The sequence below is a fragment of the Myotis myotis genome, unplaced genomic scaffold (assembly GCF_014108235.1).
Source record: "Myotis myotis isolate mMyoMyo1 unplaced genomic scaffold, mMyoMyo1.p scaffold_m19_p_9, whole genome shotgun sequence".
NCBI lineage: Eukaryota > Metazoa > Chordata > Mammalia > Chiroptera > Vespertilionidae > Myotis > Myotis myotis.
The window spans coordinates 80,449,060-80,467,557 of record NW_023416401.1 but is presented as its reverse complement, the minus strand read 5'-3'; the positions used below and the strand labels follow the sequence as shown (position 1 = coordinate 80,467,557).

The following is an 18,498-nucleotide window of genomic DNA, read 5'->3' as shown; positions in this document are numbered from 1 at the left end:
CCATTTTTCCCCAAATTCTTCAGTTCATAATAATATCGTCTGAAGGTCTTCTGGGCAGGGCAGTTTTGGGGTCCAAATGAAATGACATGAATAATTTCAGGCCTTATAGCCTGCATAACCTGCATGGTAGCAGAACTTCAACACTATCCTCACATCCAGGAGGTTTCTTTAGATTAAAACAAAACAGAGAAAGGGGAAAGAAGAGAGAAGAGGAAAGAAACGCTAAGACAAGAGGTATTGGCAAGTATGGACTATGATGGCATCTCTGAGGAGTCCAATAAAGAACATCCCCTTTCTTGTCTAGCATGCAAAACACAGAGAAATAATATAACTACAAAAGCTAAAAGGCCTTTGTTGCTGATCAGGACTAAGTTGGGAGCTGTGCCATTTTGATAGGCAAGTGCACTTCCTGATACCAAATTCTAGAATTCAACTTAGATGCCCAGCATCAGCAACATTGGACCAGAGCAGGTCTCTTCACAAAGAGGCTCCTCTCCTGGAGTTGACAAGGAAAATGTGTGCCCCGTGGGAAAGAGTAGGACCAGGACTACAGTGCCCAGTTTTTTCTTCCCAAATAGGCCAATTGGATTAAGTTCTCCTGGAGAGAAGTGATGAGGACAGCAAGAGCAGGGAGGCTATGTAGGGGCTCCTCTTCCATGGATGGCGATTAGCAGTGGAGAATAAGCAGCACCCAACAACGTGATTCAGGATTTTAAACTAAGTCACCAGGCTCCTCTCTCCACTCTACTTCTCCCTTTGCAAATTTAGCTCTGTGTCCTTTCACTACAATGGATCACAGCCGTGAGTATGACTCTATGCTGAGTCCTGGGAATCCTTCTAGTGAATCTGATACTGGGGGGTTGGTCTAGGGCAGTGGTTCTCAACCTTCTGGCCCTTTAAATACAGTTCCTCATGTTGTGACCCAACCATAAAATTATTTTCGTTGCTACTTCATAACTGTAATGTTGCTACTGTTATGAATCGTAATGTAAATATCTGATATGCAGGATGGTCTTAGGCGACTCCTGTGAAAGGGTTGTTCAACCGCTGGACCGCTGGTCTAGGGTGTCTTGGACACACTCAAAAAGACATGTGTCAGTCACAGAATTATATGTGCATTGAGAAGAAACAGAGCTCCCTCAAGCTTGGGTCAGAGGTCAAGATGTGCCCCAGAGATACGGGCTGATGTAGAAAAAGTTATGAGATTCCTCCAAATACATAACAACCTTCTGCTCAAATTGAACCAGCCCTCTAAAGACCACTCTTGTCTATGTACAAGAGTGAGTGTGAATGTGAGTGAGTGTGTGTGAATTGTGTTTGGGTTTGTGTGTGTGTGTGTGTGTGTGCGCGCGCGCGAGCGCTGTGTGAGTGTGTGAGAGCTAGTGCATATGTGTGTACATGTGTGAGTGTGTGTGTAGTGAGACCCTGCTGAGGGGGATGAGGTCCTTCCAGGGGTCTGTAATAGAAAATGCACAGCACAGCCATCTAAGTTTTCATCGAGGATCTTTGCACAAACCCATTTACAAGTGGGCCTCCAGACAGGAGTTGTTCCAAAGCTCATAATAGTTGATCCAGGGCACAGTGTATATCAAAAAATCGCAGATGAAGCTCTGTGGAAGGAGAAAGGCACAATCAGCTTTCAGGGAAATCTCCTGCCCCGAGACCCTCGGTGGGAGTTCAGAACCATCGCTGAGGCTGCACACTGGCCATGTGGGTGGGGAGAATCTGCTCAGTCATCTGGAGGGAGCTGAAGGGACTGAGGGGGTTCAAGGCCTGGAACAGGAATGTCACCTGGGGCTCCCTCTGCCCAGCTATTTGGGAGCTGGAGCAGGTACAACTGAAAAGCCCTCCTCAGATCCCAGTCCCCCAGACACATGCACTCAGGCACAGGGAGACTGTCATATTTGCCAGTAAGTGGTGCCACCCAGAGGAACCAGGAAAAGAGTGAGCAAATTCATGAAGACAAGGAGGCAATTAAACAATCCTCAGCGGCCTGGAGAGTGCAAGCCATGACCAGAACAAGGTCCCCATGGGAAAAAAAAAAATGCTGCTTCCACTGAAGGCTGGGAATGGTCCTGGAGACCTGGAGGCCAGGGTCCAGGTCTGTGCCATGGCCAAGGTTGGGGGGGACTGTCCAATCAGAGAGCCTCCCTCCTACCCCCAGCACCTCTGGTGGTTTCAGCAGCCCTGGGGCTGTGCCCTTGCTATGCCCCAATCCACACAGTGGTAAAATCTGTCAATGTCCAATTGTGTTAACTTTTAAAGTTTTGACTTTTCTCCCTTTGGTTAGGAGTCTCTTTTCAGATGACTGCCACCACATACCTTCTTCATCTTCTTCTCGCTTTGTCGGGGGCATGAATGACTTTTTGTGCTGTTCTTTTTGCACTTCGTCCGGCTGATCTTTACGGTGGCCAGATACTCCACTCCTGTCGTCAGCTACAGAAAAGCATTAGCACTGTTAGTCTGGAGTCAAAGCATCCAGTTGCTGGCTCTCTCCAAGGAAGGCTAGAATGGAGAGTGAAACCCCAGGAGCCACGCCCCTGGGTCTGGCTCACCCACCCAAGCATGCCCCACCCCCTCCCTCCAGCTTGAGGATGCACAGAGGCACTAAGGCCCCTGGTCAGTGCCCAGCATGTGCATAACCCATTCCCTGGCTCTGCACTGGACTCACTGCAATGGGCACAGATGGATCGCACCTATCCCCCCTGCATCCTCATACATTGAGCTTGGCTGACTGGCAGTGCCAGAGCACCCCCAGGTCTGCACACATGGTCCTCAGAATGCATAGAACCAGCCACACCTTATCCCCCTGCTCTCCCAGCCCCTTCAGCCATGTCCTCCTTCTCTTCCTTCCTTCCCAGCCAACCTGATGGGAGGCGGTCAGCAACACAGCTCAAAACATAAGCTTGGAGGATTCAAGTGGGCTGCAGTGTAACTTGTAGCTATGCAAGTTACATAACCCTTGCTCCCAGCCAAGGACTGGAATTACAGTTCAAGTACTTTGCAATCAATTTGAAAAGTCAAGAGAAGTGCAGCTGGTTGGACATCTATCTAAGGAGCACCAAAGAAACAACATAGAGACTGGAAAGAGAAGGGGAGTCACGGAAAGGGGGAGCCCCCCCTGGAGCAGGTGCTTGGCTGAGAGGCCGAGCAATATCAGCAGCATTATTTACAATAGCCAAGATCTGGAAATGGCCCAAGTGCCCATCAGCAGATGAGTGAATAAAAAAGCTATGGTATTTTTACACAATGGAATACTACATGGCTGTAAAAAAAAGAAGGAACTCTTACCCTTTGCAACAGTATGGATGGACCTGGAGAGTATTATGCTAAGCTAAATAAGTCAGTCAAAGAAAGATAAATACCATATAATCTCACTAAGATGTGGAATCTAATGAACACAATAATCTGATATACAAAATAGAACCGGAAGCATGGACACGTGGATCAGACTGGCTGCTGCAGGAGAGGAGAGGGGTGGGGATGACTGGATAAAGATGATGAAGCAATTAGCTAAAGATCATACGTGCATACCCCATGGACACGGACAATCGTTTGGTGAAGGCCAAGGGAGGGGGAGGTGCCTGTGGATGAGGTGGGTAAAGGTGGGGAGAAAGGGGACACCTGCAACAATGTCAACATTAAAATTGTTAATAAAAAACCCATAAGCTTAGGACTCTAACTGATTTGGAGCATGTGTTCTCCATACAGGAATGCTGTGACCTTGGGTCTAGCAGCCTTAGTTTCCTCACCGACAGAGTATAGGTAATAATTATGCCTATTCTAGGAGTTGTTACATGGCAGTAGTTCTCAACCTGTGGGTAGCGACCCCTTTGGCAGTCGAACGACCCTTTCACAGGGGTCACCTAAGACCATCCTGCATATCAGATATTTACATTATGATTCATAACAGTAGCAACATTACAGTTATGAAGTAGCAATGAAAATAATTTTATGGATAGCGAACTAAGATGGCGGCATAGGTAAACACCGGGAAATTATCGCCTCACACAACAATTGAAAATTACCGCAAAGGACTGAGCAAACATCATCCAGAACAACAGGAAGGCTGGCTGAGTGTAAATTCCACAACTAGAAGGAAAGAAAAGCACGCTGAGAGCCAGAGGCGCTGCGGAGGTGAAGTGCAGAGGTACGGCGGCGCGCGCGCGAGGAAAGGGGGTGGTGCCTGAGGACGCGGCTGTCTTTTTGAATCACAAACTCCCGACTGCTCTGAACTCCGGTTCCGGGAAGTCTCCGGGGACCCAGGTCTCATACGGGGAGAAGCTGGTCTGTCCGGCAGCGAGCGAACTTGAAGGCGGCTTTCCCGCAGAGGTGCTTGCAGCCGTTACCGGAACACTGAGATGCGCGACTCCGGGCGGAGAATCGGCCATGGCTGCTTTCTCCGCCCTCTGACTCCCTGAGACCCCGCCCCACCCAGGCTGCGGCAGAGGCTTTTGCATGTGAATGTACCTAACTGCAGCCGAACCAGGCAGACCTGGAACTTCCAAGAGAAGGCCCAAGGCCCCGCAGCGGCTTGCATTGCTTCACAGCTGAGCCTCTTCGTGGCTCCTGCTGTGTGGCCTCAGGCAGAGGCTGAATTAGCACCTCCTTAGAACCAGGAGCCACTGTACCCAGTGGTCAGAGGGGGTCCATCCAGACTGCAACTCCTCAGATCCATAAGGGACGCACTCAGGGAGCAGACTCAGTGAGCACCAAAGCCCCACTGAAGCAAGTCTTGCCCGAGAAGGGTGTCTTCAGCACAGAAGTTCTCCCACTTTAGACACAGCTGATTCTCACAGCCAATTGGCCTGGAGGTCAATTCCTCCCAGTGATTCTACAACAACCAAGGCACCAAGAGTGCACCAAGAGTGTCCACCCCAGGTAACTGGGGAGGCTGAGCTACTGGGCCCTACAGGACACCTGGCCCACAGGGCCACTCTATCAACACAGGGAAGCTGCCAAAATGCGGAGACAAAGAAACAGGTTACAAATGGCAGAAATGGAGGAAAGCAAACGATTGGATATAGAGTTTAAGGCCACGGTTATAAGGTTTTTCAAGAATTTTATGGAAACCGCCGATAAATTTAATGAATCCCTCAATAAGTATAGGGAGACCATGGAGGACATGAAAAAGGACCAACTAGAAATTAAGCATACACTGACTGAAATAAAGAATAATTTACAGAGATCCAGCAGCAGAAAAGAGGATCCCAAGAATCAAGTCAAAGATTTGAAATACAAAGAAACAAAAAATACCCAACTGAAAAAGAAAAAAGAAAAGAGATTCCAAAAATATGAAGATAGTGTAAGGAACCTCTGGGACAACTTCAAGCGTACCAACATCAGAATTATAGGGGTACCAGAAGGAGAGAGAGGGCAAGATATTGAAAACCTTTTTGAAGAAATAATGACAGAAAACTTCCCCCACCTGGTGAAAGAAATGGACTTACAAGTCCAGGAAGCGCAGAGAACCCCAAACAAAAGGAATCCAAGGAGGACCACACCAAGACACATCATAATTAAAATGCCAAGAGCAAAAGATAAAGAGAGAATCTTAAAAGCAGCAAGAGAAAGACAGTCAGTTACCTACAAGGGAGTACCCATACGACTGTCAGCTGATTTCTCAACAGAAACCATGCAGGGCAGAAGAGACTGGCAAGAAATATTCAAAGTGATGAATAGCAAGAACCTGCAACCAAGATTACTTTATCCAGCAAAGCTATCATTCAGAATAGAAGGTCAGATAAAGAGCTTCACGGATAAGAAAAAGCTAAAGGAGTTCATCACCACCAAACCAGCATTATATGAAATGCTGAAAGGTATTCTTTAAGAAGAGGAAGAAGAAAAAGGAACTCTTACCATTTGCCACAGCAGGGATGGAACTTGAGAGAGGATAAATACCACAGGATCTCACTCATTTGTGGAATATAATGAACAACATAAGCTGATGAACAAGGACTGATCCAGAGACGGAGAGGCATTGATTGGACTGTCGGGACTTGGAGGGAAGGTAGGGGAGGGTGGGGGTAAGGGGGAAAGATCAACCAAAGGACTTATATGCAAGCATATAGGCCTAATCAATGGACATGGACAACGGGGGGGTGAGGGCATGAGCGGGGGTGGGGGGGGTGGGGGGTAGAGGGCAACGTGGGGACAAGGACACATATGTAATATCTTAATCAATAAAAAAATATATATAAAAAAAAAAAAGAAAATAATTTTATGGTTGGGGTCACAACATGAGGAACTGTATTTAAAGGGCCAGAAGGTTGAGAACCACTGGGTTAAGAGAAGCACGCATTTCACTGAATGCACAAAATACATTTCAAAGTAACTACATAATTACGAATTATTAAATGCTTTAACAAGTGTTGGGAACATTACTCTGAAGTAGCAATGGAGTTGGGAGAGTGTCAGAACAGAAGACAGAAGAATTGAGCTCAAGTTCTGGCTTTAACCCCTGCCAACTTTTTCTGAGCAAGTAGAGTCCCTCCACCTACCTGAGCCTCAGTTTCCTCGTCTAGAAAATGGGAAGAATAGTGCCCATTTGCTCTGATGATGTATGGAAATGGTGAATATATAACCCATGGAGATGCACACAAGAGCCACTTCCTGTCGTTGTGATTTGTCTTCTTGTCGTACTCATGTTCAAGTGCAAGATCCGAAGATGCAAGGGCAAAAGACTGGGAAAGCCTTTGGTGGCAGGTAAGCCCTACACACAGAGGTGAAACTAATTCATGGTTTGTGTTGGAAATGGCTGAATTTTCCAGTAACCGTGGGGACTAGTCACTAGAGAGTTCTGCCTGGTGAGGGGAGAAGCTCCTAGAAGGTCCTGCTTCCTTGTCCAAATGCAGTGGCCAACCACATAAGAAGGCTTGTACTCTCTGCTGTGGTGATAGAAGGAGTGCTCATACCGCCCCTGAGAGGAAAGCGCCACTACAAAACCTCAAGGTGTGCAGTGTGGCTGGGGGTGGAGGCCTGAGGGCGGTACCCCCACCCTGGTCCCCACGTCTAAGGGAAGAACCTCAGGATGCAGAGCTCCTGAGTTCTTCATGAAGGGACAGTTTCATCCAAGTATTGTTGGCAGCTTGCAGGGCTTGTGCCAAGCACTGTCGCATTGATGTTCAGCACATTCTGCATGTATGGAGAAACTAAAACATTGGCCATAAATTTAACTAACATTCCAATGAATGTAGTGCTTTCTTATTCATTATAAGACTTGACTGTTAAATAATAATAGGAATTATCATAATAATACAAATGTTTTCATAAATGCTGCTTCACTCTTTTCTGCCTACTTTGCAAGTGAGTCAACTGAGGCTGCAGGTATGGATGGCACTTGACCAAAATCCCATGATTAGGAGGATCTGGATGTCAAACTCAGAAGGTGCCCACCTCCTGCATCCCTCTGTGAGGTATTAGAACAAACACCATCATGCCGTAACAGGTGTGGGGATGCCCAGGGATCCTTGCCCCAGATCACCCAGCTACCAAAAGGTATAGTCACTCTGACAATTCATCCATTTGAATGACATCACATGTTTACTCACAAACAACTCTTTCAGAGGTAACTGTTAATGGCAATGGATTGATTCCACAAGACAGACCTGAGATGGTCAGATTTATCCTTGGGAAGACAAGAGGCGAACAAGCCAACTTCCACAAGAAAGTTGGTCAAGGGCTGCCCCCTTGTGGCTAAGTCACTTCAATGTTAGGCTTTAACAAGCCACAATTTTGTGGCAAGGGTGAGTTACTGAAAAAGAACAAGCTGATGCCTATGAGGCCCATTTGTGTCTCATTAACACTGCCCATCCCCCTCTGCCCCTGCCCTGGCTGTTTTCTCCCATTCCCGCTGCTCCTCTCTTATCAGTCCAGCGATTTTCAGTCCATGTGTCGCAAGAGGCACACCGGTGTGTTGTAAAAAAATTTAAAACATGCAATACCTGACTATTTAGTCAGGGGCACTAATTTCTTTTCCATTAGATTATCAAATAAAAGAATGACAGCAGCCAACACAACAATAGCCATCCGATGTGAATGAATCAAAATTATACATATTTTTGGTCAGATAGGCAAAAAATGTATTTTTTGGTGTGCCACATGATGTTACTAATTACTTTATCTGTGCCATGGTATGAAAAAGGTTGAAAATCACTGTTCTAGTCTATTAAATTTTTTATTAATTCAATAATACATAATTGAACTAAGATGTAGTATTGCCTTTTACCTAACTTACATATTTTACTGACAAGGAGAAAATTCTGAGATGTTCTAAATTAAATTACAGAGGTCAAAGAGTGAGAGAAAAGTGACGGAACTGTTCATCTGTTAATGACTGAAGGTCAGCTAACAAAAGACTGCTCACATTCCTTCTGTCCGTTGGAATTTGGAATTAATTTCCAGTTGGCTATTTCTACAGATTCTTTTAGCCAGGAACCATCAAACTCCAGGAGCTCCAGTTATTGTTTACATGTGGGCTTCCCAGAATGCTGCCTGCAGCCCATCAACAGGAATGGACATTTCTTTTTGCAGACTCTGCACCTACTTCAGAGCTGGCCCTGCTTTCTCCCACCACTTCTCCTGTAGCTCATGTAAATTCTTTCAGAAGGCTTACATCTTTCTTTCCCCTGCCCCCACGTGATGTATAAAAATGCTTGCAGAGTCCAAGACAATGGATTATATGTGTCTTTTCCACCAAACCATCTGCTGGTGGTTTGGACTTCATGCCTCAAGATCAATCTTCTTTTTGGCTAGCACTTTTAAACTTTCAGTCATGGAAGTTAAAATTGTTGTTTTTAACATTACTATCTGACCTTGAGGAGAGGTTAGACAAGCAAAAGTGATTTTCAAACAACTTTTTTCATCCTCTATCATCCTTCAATTGATATCAGAAAATTTTACACAAAAAACAAATAAAAGAAGAGATGATCTGATTGAAGCCTAGCCCTCACTCCCCTTGGTCTCCTCCTGTTAAACAAACAAACAAACAAACAAAACCCACACCTCTGTATAATTCATTTTCTATAGAACACAGCCAGAAAGTCCAGACTTAGATTTTATAGCCCTGGACATTCAAATACTATTGTTGAGGGGAACCTACAGAGAACACTTATATTTTGCCAAATGAGACTGTTAGAGAAAACAGCCTGGACAAGATGGTGGCACAGGTAAATGCGGTACTGGGAACCTCCCACAACCACATCAAAAATTACAATTAAATTATAGAACAACCATTATTCAGAATGCCTGAAATTTAGCTTTACAGAAGTCCTATAACTAAGGATATAAAGAAGAAGCCATGTTGAGACTGGTAAGAAGGGTGGAGACATGAAACAAACTGGTTCCATACCCACATATGGTGGTTAAAAATCAGGAGGGATATCTTGACTACAAAAGCTAGAGGAGCTGCTTTCTCCCAGACAGAAGTGCTGGCAGATACTGTTTCTTTGCTGAGCCTTTTGCCCAAAGAGCTGGCAGTCCGGTGCCATATCTAAGTCTCCATCAACCTGGCTAACACTGTTCACCCTGCCCTGGTAATTCCCTGAGACACTGCCTCACCCAACTTTGGGGCCCATTCAAGCAGTTTCCAGTGTTTTTTTCCATACAAGTGACTTCTCTTGGCTCATGCTTCAGATTTTCCTAAAATCTCTCAAACAAGCAGTGTCTGGCTTCTGCATACCCTGTATATAATGCTAAGTGACCCCAAGGCCAGCACTAGTGGCAGCCAGACTTGGTTCACAGTTTGGCTCACAGTTTGGCTTTTTCTGGGCACCTCCTAGTCCAGGAAAAGCAGCAACCATCTGTAGACCAAGCTGGGCCCAAGCAGGGCACAGGTGGTGGCTGACCTTTTACCTTCCAAGAAGTCCCAGAGCCAGTGCACATGGTGGACAGCTTCATAGCATGCCAGATTACAACCCAACAGCCTTCATGAGTGACACACTAAGGGTGCAGCCTCAGCAGGCACCAAAGCCCCACTGAAGAAAGTCCTGCTCTATGGGGTCAGCCCCTGCAAGCAGCTCCCCCATTGTAGTTGCCGCCAGTCTTTGCAGCTAATCCCTCCCAGTGATATGCCAACAGCAATTAAGACTCAACTACAACAAGACAGCTCCTACAGCCCACACAAGGGCCATACCTAAAGCACCCAACATGGGTGACTGGGGAGTCTGTACCCCTGGACCTTGCAGGACACTTACTATATTAGGCCATTCTACCAAGTCTAGGAGACATAGCAGCTCTATATAATACATAGAAATAAACACAGGGAAGCAGCCAATATGAGGAGACAAAGAAACAGATCCCAAGTGAAAGAACAGGAGAAATCTTCAGAAAAAGAACTAAATGACGTGGAGGCAAGGAACTTACCAGATACACAGTTCAAAACAGTGCTTATAAGGATGCTCAGGAAACTCAGTGAGAACTTCAACAGCATAAAAAAGACAAGGAAATCGTAAAAAAAGAACCAGCAGAAATGAAGACTACACTAAATAAAATAAAGAATAAATTAAAGGGAATCAACAGTAAAGTAGATGAAGCAGAGTATTAAATCAGTAATTTGGAATATAAGGAAGCAGAAAACACCCAATCAGACCACCAAAAAGAAAAAAGAATCCAAGAAATGAGGATAGTGTAAGAAGCTCCTGGGATAACTTCAAGCATACCAACATTTGCATCATAGGGATGCCAGAAGGAGAAGAGAGAGCAAGAAATCGAAAAGTTATTTAGAAAAAATAAAGATGGAAAACTTCCCTAATTTGGTGAAGAAAATAGACATAGAAGTCCAGGAAGCACAGAGTTCAAACAAGATGAACCTAAAAAAACCCACACCAAGACACATCATAATAAAATGCCAAAGGTTAAAGACAAAGAGAGAATCTTAAAGGCAGCAGAGAAAAGCAGTTAGTTACCTATAAGGAAACTCCCATAAGTTTGTCAGTTGATTTCTCAACAGAAACTTTGTAGCCAGAAGGGACTGACATAAAATATTCTAAGTGAGGAAAAACAAGGACCTACAACCAAGATTACTCTACCTAGCAAAGCTATCATTTGGAATTGAAGGACAAATAAAGAGCTTCCCAGAAAAGACAAAGCTAAAGGAGTTTATTACCACCAAACCAGTATTACAAGAAATTTTATAGGGTCTTCTTTAAGGAGAAAAAGAGAAAAAAAATATTAAAAATATGAATAGGTCCCAGGTTCGATTCCAGTCAAGGGCATGTGCCTTGGTTGCGGGCACGTCCCCAGTGGGTGGTGTGCAGGAGGCAGCTGATCAAGGCTTCTCTCTCATTGATGTTTCTAACTCTCTATCCTTCTCCCTTCCTCTCTGTAAAAAAATCAATAAAATATTTTTTTTAAAAAAATGAAAATATGAATAATAAAATGGCATTAAATATATATCTGTCAACAAGTATTTTATATGCAAATGGATTAAGTGCACCAATCAGAAGAGATACAGTGTTTGAATAGGTTACAAAACCAGACCCTTATTTTATGCTGTATGTATGTAAGGGACTCATTTCAAATCAAAAGACACACACAGGCTTGGTCAGTGTGGTTCAGCTGGTTGGCGCATCATCTGTACATAGAAAGGTGGTGGATTCAATTCCTGATCAAGGCACATACCCAAGTTGCAGGTTCAATCCTCAGTCAGGGCATATATAGGAGGCTTCTCTCACATCAATGTTTCTCTCTCTCTCTCCCCCTTCTCTCTCTCTCTCTCTCTCTCTCTCTCTCTCTCTCTCTCTCTCTCTCTCTTCCCCTTCTTCTCTCTAAAAAAATTCAATAATAAATAAAATAAAATAAATAAGACACACACAGAATGAAAGTAAAGGGATGGAAAATGATATTTCATGAAAATGGAAACAACACAAAACAAAAAATGTGGGGTAGCAATACTTATATCAAACCAAATAGACTTTAAAACAAAAGCTATAACAAAAGAGAAAAAAAGACCTAACATCTCTATTTCTAAGTATTTATTCAAAGGAACCCAAAACACTAAAGCAAAAGGATCTATACATTCATATGTTTATTGCAGCAAGATATAAAAGCAACTTAAGTGTCCATCAATACATGAATGGATAGCCCAGGCAGTGTGGTTGAACATCAAACTATGGTCCAGGAGGTCATGGTTCTATTCCTGGTCAGGGCACATGCCCAGGTTATGGGCTTGATTCCCAGTGGGGGGTGTGCAGGAGGCCCCCAATCAATGATTCTCTCTCACCATTGATGTTTCTATCTCTCTCTCCCTCTCCCTTCCTCTCTGAAATCAATAAAAATATATTAAGAAAAAAAATAGATGAATGGTTAAAGATAAAGATCTATACAATGAAATATGATTCAGCCATAAAAAAAGAATTAAATCTTGCCATCTGCAACAACAGGGATAGACCTAGAGAATATTATGCTAAGTGAAATAAGCCAGTCAGAGAAAAACAAGTAACAAATGATTTCACTCATATGTGGAATTTAATGAACAAACTGAACTACCAAGCAAAATAGAGACAGACTCATAGATAAAGAGTAGGCAGACAGCTCAGGGAGGGGTGGTGGTGTTCGGGTGGGGGTGGAAGGATTAAGCAAAATAGAAAAAAAAAAAAAAGGCTATAACAAAAGACAAAGAAGGGCCCAGCATTGGCATCATAGGGGTGCCAGAAGGAGGGGAGAGAGCAAGAAATCGAAAGATATTTAGAGCCCTTACCGGTTTGGCTCAGTGGATAGAGCATCAGCCTGTGGACTGAAGGGTCCCAGGTTCGATTCCAGTGAAGGGCATGTACCTTGGTTGTGGGCATATCCCCAGTAGGGGGTGTGCAGGAGGCAGCTGATCGATGTTTCTAACTCTCCTTCTCCCTTCCTCTCTGTACAAAATCAATAAAAAAATTTTTCAAAAAAGATATTTAGAAAAAGTAATGATGGAAAACTGGACAGCAGTGTGGTGATTGCTGAGGGGAGGGGAGGAGAGGAGGTGAAGGTGGGTATGGGGCGGATAAATGGTGATAGAAGGAGACTTAACTTGGGGTGATGAACAACAATACAGCAGGGGTCCTCAAACTACAGCCCGCAGGCCACATGCAAATACAAATATTGTATTTGTTCCTGTTTTTTTTTTTTGTTTTTTTTTTTTACTTCAAAATAAGATGTGTGCAGTGTGCACAGGAATTTGTTCATAGTTTTTTTTTAAACCATAGTCCGGCCCTCCAACGGTCTGAGGGACAGTGAACTGGCCCCCTGTTTAAAAAGTTTGAGGACCCCTGCAATACAGTGTACAAATGATGTGTTGTAAAATTGTGCACCTGAAATCTGTATCATGTTGTTTACCAGTGTCACCCCAATAAATTCAATGTAAAAAATGGGCAAGAATGGGGGTACTACCCATATTCAGAGAAACCGAGATACAAACCTGCACATAACTTTGAAGTACTTTGTCTACTCGAAATAAGTAGGTGTCATTGCTCACATTGTTGTAGTTTTCAATGAAGAATCTGAGTGTTGAATTCATGTTTTTCTTGCTTGTGGACTTCTCCTGGAAGCCTCCCCACCTTTGAAAGTGACCCAATTTGGCCGTCAGGACCAGAGCAGCCAACAACAACAGAAGGTTTCTCCAGCATTCAGCTCCCATGTCCGCAGCTTCAGAAACCGCCTATCCACTGCACCTTCAGGCTCGCTCGCTGCTCATCCACAGCCCTCACCAACGCAGCCTTTCCCCGGAGACAGCTGCCTGCATTTAAACAGAATTCCTCTCAACACCCTGCCCACAATTTGATGGAAGGACCAGACAGAGAAGTCTCTCTGCGTGGCTGTCCAACCTACTCTCAGGTCAGGTCATTTTCCACACCCATCCGGTTCTTCGGTGTTTCAGACAGGCGTAATTTCTAAACTCCTGCCAAGGTGGGTAAGACCTTCTCCCTGCCTTTACACCTACAAAGGAAGAAAAATCTAAAACAGACCCCTGCAGTGCTATGCAATAAGACCTGGTGTATTGGACAGAGGAACACCATTCATGGAAATAGGGAAAGGCTTATGGAGAACATGATGTTTGGACTGGGATATAAGAAATCAGGGGCATGGAACAGGGTCAGGGGCATTCTACTTACCTACTTTGGGTTCCAACTATCTCACCCAGCCATCACCTATTTCCTATGCTTCTCTAGAGGTTCTCTGTACTCCCCCGCCAGCTACTCACCACAGATTTCTGCCGGCTGAATTTCTCACTGTGCCTGCAGGCCCTGGCACTGGCTCAAGCTATCTTAGTATGAGCCCAGCAGAGCTTTGTGAGGTAAGCCCCACCCGCCTCCTTGTGAGGGAGGAACACATTGTGAACTTTACTTATTCAGAATTTAATCATGCACTTGTGATGGTTGCCAAGTGGGAGGGGCCATGGTGGGTGAGTGAAAAAAGGGGAGGGATTACATTGTATAAATTGCTGGGTATAAAACAGTCACAGGGATGTAAGTACAGCATGGGGAATATAGTCAATAATACCGGAATAACTATGTATAGTATCAGATGAGTACTACTCATTGAGGTAATTACTTCATAAGTTATATAAATGTAAAATAACTATGTTGTACACCTGTATCTAATATCTGTCACCTGTAATTGAAAAATTAAAAATAATATTTTTCAAAAAAGAAAGTTGATTTCTAAAGTTTGGGTGTTGCTTATAAAGGGAAGGAATGTCTCCTGTACCCTCTTTGGGGCTCTGGGTTGGCCTAAGAATTATTAAACTGGTATAAGACAGAGTAACCAGAGGAAAACACACACATTTAATTGAATTTTTACGTTTTTGTGGGAGACCTGACAAGAGAATGGCAACCCAAAGAAGTGCTCTGAGCAGAAAGGTTGTATACCTGTAGACAAAGAAATAGATTTGTAAAGAATTGGCAAGACAAAGGAGTTTGGGTGAGGGGTAGTAAGTGGTAAAGTCTCAAGGTTTGTTTATAAAGCCTTCACGGCCCTAAATTCCCCACCTCTAGTGATAAAGATGTTTTCCTTCTTTCTGGTACCAGGAGGGCACTTACACAGGGACAGTTATCTCTTGCTTTCAAAGGAGAAGGGTATGGGGAGGTCAGAGTGTCTTTCCTGCTTCTGCTGTTTTCTCAAACTCCTTCAGATTCCTCATCTGTCCCTCTAGTCCAGTGGTTCTCAACCTGTGGGTCGAGACCCCTTTGGGGGTTTGAAAGACCCTTTCACAGGGGTCGCCTAAGACCATCGGAAAACACATATATAATTACATATTGTTTTTGTGATTAATCACTATGCTTTAATTATGTTCAATTTGTAACAATGAAATTGGGGTTCACCACAACATGAGGAACTGTATTAAAGGGTCGTGGCATTAGGAAGGTTGAGAACCACTGCCCTAGTCAGTCCTCACTCTATCAGGTTTGTCTCTCTGCCCTGTCACCTCTGCTCACCAGGCTCTGGGTGTGGCCTGCGGGAGAGTGGGAGTTCCTGTAGGTTTACTGTGAGGGAGAGAGAGAGAGAGAGAGAGAGAGAGAGAGAGAGAGAGAGAGAGAGAGAGAGAGAGAGAGAGAGAGAGAGAGAGAGAATGAATGAGGGAAATACCCAGAAACAGAAGAATTTCCAATATATATCCCTGAAACCCTTAAATCACAAGTTCTAGTTTAGAGGAGGTAGTCCATTCCACCTCCTTTCCAGCTGACTAGATGGGAGGACCTAGAATTGTACGTTTTAGCATAGTTGTGGAGAGTTCTTACAATGTACACTCCCTGGACCCCACCTCTAGGAGATCCTGATACAAAAAGCTAGTGACTCAGGAGTCTGTATTTCTTGGACATTCTTTAGAGTGTCCACATTGAGCTAAGTTTGGGAACTGTTTTAATCACCATACTGATGCTGCACTTCAGAGCTTTTGAGATGGCCCTACTCCATTAAATCCCCATGTTATTGGACAGGGACCATCCAGAACAGGTAAACCTCTTCCAGCCTGTAGTGTGTGGGTTCTTGACTTTATGCAGGAGAGATTTCACAGCATAAGTACAGGTGATATAGACAGTACTTTGATTAAAGCTAGGGACAGTGAAACAGGAAAGCCTAGGATAGAAGCAACAGGAGAGAGAGGGGGGGCTGCTTTAGCTCTCTAGAAATGTTACAGGAAAGAAGTGAGCCAAGGTAAGGCTTCTGCCAGCTCACTGGAAAGTCAGAGAAAAGGGACCTTGGAGACAAGTTCAAGGGGTTAGCCAAGGGTGAGCTGCCACTGCCCATTGCTCCTCTGGTTGCAAGTTTCCTGGGGTCCCTTAGGAGATGCATGCCTGTGGGGGAAGGGAAAGGTATGGGCATGCTCCTGGGAGGGAGAGCTTTGCTGGGTCCTTTGTCTTGAAGGGTTTAAAAGACTGGGAGTTTAGGGGAGGTCTCAGGAGAAGATCTCATACAATATTCATCAATTTTATGCTGATACATCAAATGAGATTTATTCCCATAATTTCATCTGTCCTTGTATGTGGTTGGCAAATGGTGCTAATTGGACTTCTAATATCTACTAGCATCTCTTTGAGTAGGATGATTTAAGCTATTTACCTTCTGGTTAGGAAGAAGTGTAAACCATTTACTCTTGGGTCCTTGATTATGGAAGATAGGATTTTGTGACTTACTAGATGGCTGTAAACTGCCTGGCCATTTAACCCTCTGTCCTAGTTTCCCTAGTCCACTTATCAAAGAATTTTCCTAGCTTCTTACAATCCTGCCTCACCCGTAGATGGCTCTGCTTTTCAAGTGCTTACGTTCTTTTTTGTTCTTTTCATTTTTCCTCTTTTCTCCTGCATTTATGCCACCTCCAATTTCCTGCTCCCAAAATACACAAGTTAGGATAATGCATGTAGTAATACTAAATAAACTCGAAGATCTGAGATTTCCTTCTACTTTTGGAGTCCAGCTGATATGGTTGTAATAAGCTAGGTATTAATAATAGGGGAAAGGAGCAAAAGGGGAGGCCAGACATTATAAGCACAGCCATCTGGGCACCTTCACCAGGAAGCTGAAACTTTAGACTCCCCAGGGAATCACTGGCCCATTCCCCAAAGATCACTAGGGGTAGGGGAGATGGATACGTGTGCAGTAAAGTCAGGGTGACGTAGGGAAGGTGCCTGTCAGTCAAACTTGGGAACAGAAATCGTTTGCTAGAGGACTGGGGCCACTGCAAACCTGTGAAAATTTGGGGATATATAATCCCAAGACAAAGGAATTCTCACCCTCTTGGCTCTTGTGACTCTTTTACATTTGCCCATGTTCCTGCAGAGCCGTGTGGCCCTAGAGGCCCCATGGCAGATGGCCATGCAGACCCCACATGCAATGGACTGATGGACTGCAGCAGGGAACACACACTAAGCTAGCCTGCTGGGTTGGACTTGCCCCAACATGGAACGGAAACTCTGGGCAATGGCTTTAATCCCAGCCCTGCTGAAGGCAAAGATGGACTTCTTCCTTGGTGGGACTACGGAAATGTAACCTGGGAAGCGCAGGGGTTTAATTCCACAGAAATAAAGCTTTCTACAATATCTCATCCTCCCGTGCGAGTCTCAGAAAATTCCTTTTCTCATGATATCACAAGAAGCTCACTCCCCCTCTCCTCCCAGCAACAGGTAGGTACTTGGAGAGCTCCCTACAGATAACACTGAAATGTGAAACTCTGATGTTTGCTTCAGTCATCTTTCTAGGAGTTTGGGCCTTCTTGTCTTGCTCCCTGAAAGCATCGTCTTAGACAGATTTTGTGTGGCAGTGACCACAGAGTACCGATTAATAGTTTGAAATTGTCACAAGCTCTCATTTGGCCATGATCTTTGTATTTGCGTAACCACCTCTGCTTTAGCATTGCCAAATGTAAACGATCTAGACAAGGCTTTGTATTAAAAAACGAACAAACAACTCCCTCTGGGACAGTCCTGGAAATCTTTGGCAGACAATGGCATCTATCTATGGATACTTCTCCTAGGAGATTAGAATTTTTATTGGAAGTCAGATATTGTGTCCCAGGAGATCCACCGCCTATGGAAAACATTATGTAAAGGATAAAGAGAGCTCAATGGCTCACATCCATTGAAAAGAATTCAGTCAATAAAAACAGTGGATTATGCATATATTGCATATATGCAACTCAATTATAATCAAGCAAGAGAGGACCATTAGAAGGTTGCAATATGGGGAGACTGAAAAATAACTCTGAATTTATATTGGGAGAAATGATACATTCTTAAATGTCTTGCTCTGGAGGTAAAAATGTCTCTTTCTGCCAGCTGTTCCTGGGTGGGTGAGTGGGTAAATGGGCATCACACAGTTAATGAAGTTATTTTTGTGTGTGGCCGCTCTGTATTTCCTTTTGCAAAACTAGACTGTAGGTTGAGCATTCCATTCTGGGATCCAGGTATCTCATCCATCCACTGGCCACATGCCAATTGTGCTGAGCAGGAATTCCTGAACCAACATAATGCTGAGTGTTTAAGGTGATCTTTCTGGAAGCCAGGGGTCATTTTCCATTTCCCGCAT

General features: G+C 44.2%; 1 protein-coding gene across 1 annotated transcript; it reads right to left on the bottom strand.

The window, feature by feature from the left end:
- Positions 1–1,520: 1,520 nt before the first annotated feature.
- Positions 1,521–13,615, bottom strand: CSTL1 (cystatin like 1). Its single transcript, XM_036320970.1, has 3 exons — positions 13,397–13,615; positions 2,323–2,436; positions 1,521–1,610 (listed from the first exon to the last, which is right to left on the bottom strand). The coding sequence occupies exons 1-3, from the start codon at positions 13,613–13,615 to the stop codon at positions 1,521–1,523; spliced, it is 423 nt and encodes a 140-aa protein (XP_036176863.1).
- Between the last annotated feature and the right edge of the window lie 4,883 nt (positions 13,616–18,498).